This window comes from Penaeus chinensis, chromosome 19 (genome assembly GCF_019202785.1).
Source record: "Penaeus chinensis breed Huanghai No. 1 chromosome 19, ASM1920278v2, whole genome shotgun sequence".
Classification (NCBI taxonomy): domain Eukaryota; kingdom Metazoa; phylum Arthropoda; class Malacostraca; order Decapoda; family Penaeidae; genus Penaeus; species Penaeus chinensis.
Window position 1 is genome coordinate 1,171,482 of NC_061837.1, and position 2,500 is coordinate 1,173,981.

The following is a 2,500-nucleotide window of genomic DNA, read 5'->3' on the forward strand; positions in this document are numbered from 1 at the left end:
GCTCAAACCTACTCTTCCTTAAAAATAAAATGATATAATTCATATATGGAAATAATAGATTAATAAAGCAGGATAAGAATGTTGACATAATCACTTATAAATTATTACATACTCTGAGGTGCAATATTTTTCCTGAAAATCGTAGAGCTGATCGAGACACAGGGTTTTAGCGAATATTAAGTATACTTTATCATTTCAGATGTTTACAAACGTTCTAAAGCGTCGACGTTCATCTTCTTAAATGTTCACAGGCATAACAATAGATAACTGATGTCAATTGGTTTTACAGCTGAAATTTTCATGGCTAATGAAGGCGTTATTCCTGAATCTTTAGTAGAGGCTGGTGCGTCAAATCAAAGCTTGAATTAATTGGTACTTTTTAATTAACAATGAATTACTTTCCTTTGATGATAATTAAAAACAGCAATATTAAGAAGAATAAAAAGAAATAACAATTCTTAATGCTGTCGTACGCCAATATCGCAAGATTTAATCCTCACAGGAGTTCAGTTCCTCGCTTGTCAAGGGAATCAACCCACACGTGTCTCGACTCAGTCCTCCTGAAGCTTCTTATTTCGATGATTTCGAGGTAAATATCGAGTCTAAATCAGTTAACTTTTCTGTATCTTCATATCAAGTTGAATTGTAACTTGTTTGTGAACTTCGCTTTTATATATATATATATACATAGATCTTAAAACGATGTGATTCGTGATTCGGTTAAAACTTTCTTTTGTCATACCTTCTCAAATTCAATTTGTATTTTGTATCCATTCTTTGAGTTTACGTGTATATATATATGTGTGTGTGTGTGTGTGTGTGTGTGTGTGTGTGTGTGTGTGTGTGTGTGTGTGTGTGTGTGTGTGTGTGTGTGTGTGTGTGTGTGTGTGTGTGTGTGTGTGTTTGCGTGCGTGCGTGCGTGCGCGTGCGCGCGTATAGGCCTATATGTACGTGTACCTCTAGATACTTGCATTCATATATCCCTACTCGCATTAGATCTCCGATCTTTTCTAAAACTAAATTTGCGGTATAATTAATTTTCCTATGTGTTTTTTTTTTCTTTCTTGTTTAGTTAGTATTGGCGTTTCTTAATCTTTATTATAATATTTATGCACTAATTGTAGTGCAACTAGTTTGGCATCATTGGAAAATAACCAAAGTTATTGATTTCATAATCTTATGTACATTTATTATTCTTATTCATTTCAGTATGTTAGCTTATTGATAAAAGTTGTTTGCCGCCTTTATTCTTGTTTAGTTTTATTGCTGCATCTTGCTTCCTTTTTCTGCAAGATTCACTCGACTCCAAATCGATGGACGTTAAGCCCTTGCACTGCTTGCAGGTTGCCCCTCCTGCTTCTCCCGCTGGCGGCCGCAGCCCTGGCGCAGCAGGCGCCGCCGGAGGGACCCCGCCCGTGGCCGACCGATCACGGCGACCAACGGCGCCCCGACACCGGCAAGCGGGTCGGCTCCCCCGACCAGGCATTCGGCCCAACTCAGGCTTCCTCCGGATCGACCTTCCCCGAGGACGACTCACGCTGCAAGCAGCTCCCGATTTACGAGGTGAAGGACCTCGCGCACACAAGGTCTTGCTCGGGTGACTGGGAGCACAGTGATGAGAGGAAGGCTTTCGAGCCCGAGATGGAAGGCGAGGCTCCCTTCCGCAGCCAAGAGGTCTTCACTCTGGTCCTGAACGTCAGCTGTACTCCGGGGACTCGCCAGCATCCGCTCTGCTATAGCTGCGTCTGTTCCAAGGATTGTCCTCCGGCGGGCGAGGCTCAGACAGGCGCCGCGTCCGTCCAGGCCACAGTGGTCTCGCCTGAGGAGGCCAGGGCAAGCACTGACAAGAAGGCTACATCCGGTAGGCGCAAAGGCCGGTCTCATCACGAGCGAAGCAGTCGGACGAGCAAGGGCGCCGCCAGGTCGGCAAAGCATGAGAGTTCTCAGAAAAACAAAAAAGGCAAAAGGGATGCGCGAAAGAACCGCCAGCACAAGAGGAAGTGACGTGGCACGACCTTTAGTGCATAAATAAGGCGAACAAAGATTCAAAAACAGTCAGTCTGATTTACACGAGAGATAGTTGACAGAAAGGCTTGAGTACTTATAGTCTGATAGAAGAAAATATCTACATAAGATTTAGTTTCCCTTGTATACAGAGCACATGGAGGGTTTTTATTTTTTACGACAATATAGGTAATATGTCAGGAAATTATTTATTGTAACATCAGCATGTATCATGAATGCAAACCTAACATATTCACCTAGGTTATTCGTGTTATTTGTGTTCTATTCCATTTGTAAGGATGAATTTCTCATGAGCGTTGTGCTTGCATTAACCTTTAAGTTCCAAATATTTTACACTGTAAGAGATCCCTAAAGTTTTCATAGTATGTCTAGCTTTATATGTTTTGTTTTTCAATAAAATTGTGAAATTCTGCCAAAGACTTTCACCACATCCTTCACCACTGGAAAGCGATGATAATGGAAGCAATATTAGGTC

General features: G+C 42.0%; 1 protein-coding gene across 1 annotated transcript; it reads left to right on the forward strand.

The window, feature by feature from the left end:
* The first annotated feature begins 423 nt into the window (after positions 1 to 423).
* LOC125035193 lies at positions 424 to 2,436 on the forward strand. The gene is made up of 2 exons (XM_047627426.1): positions 424 to 589; positions 1,344 to 2,436. Exons 1-2 carry the CDS (start codon positions 462 to 464, stop codon positions 2,002 to 2,004), a joined length of 789 nt encoding a protein of 262 aa, XP_047483382.1. The 5' UTR covers positions 424 to 461; the 3' UTR covers positions 2,005 to 2,436.
* The last annotated feature ends 64 nt before the right edge of the window (positions 2,437 to 2,500 follow it).

Coding starts and splice junctions, on each gene's coding strand:
- LOC125035193 (XM_047627426.1), top strand. CDS start 462: ATGCTGTCGTACGCCAATATCGCAAGATTTAATCCTCACAGGAGTTCA. Junction 590..1,343: donor CTTATTTCGATGATTTCGAG/GTAAATATCGAG, acceptor CACTGCTTGCAG/GTTGCCCCTCCTGCTTCTCC.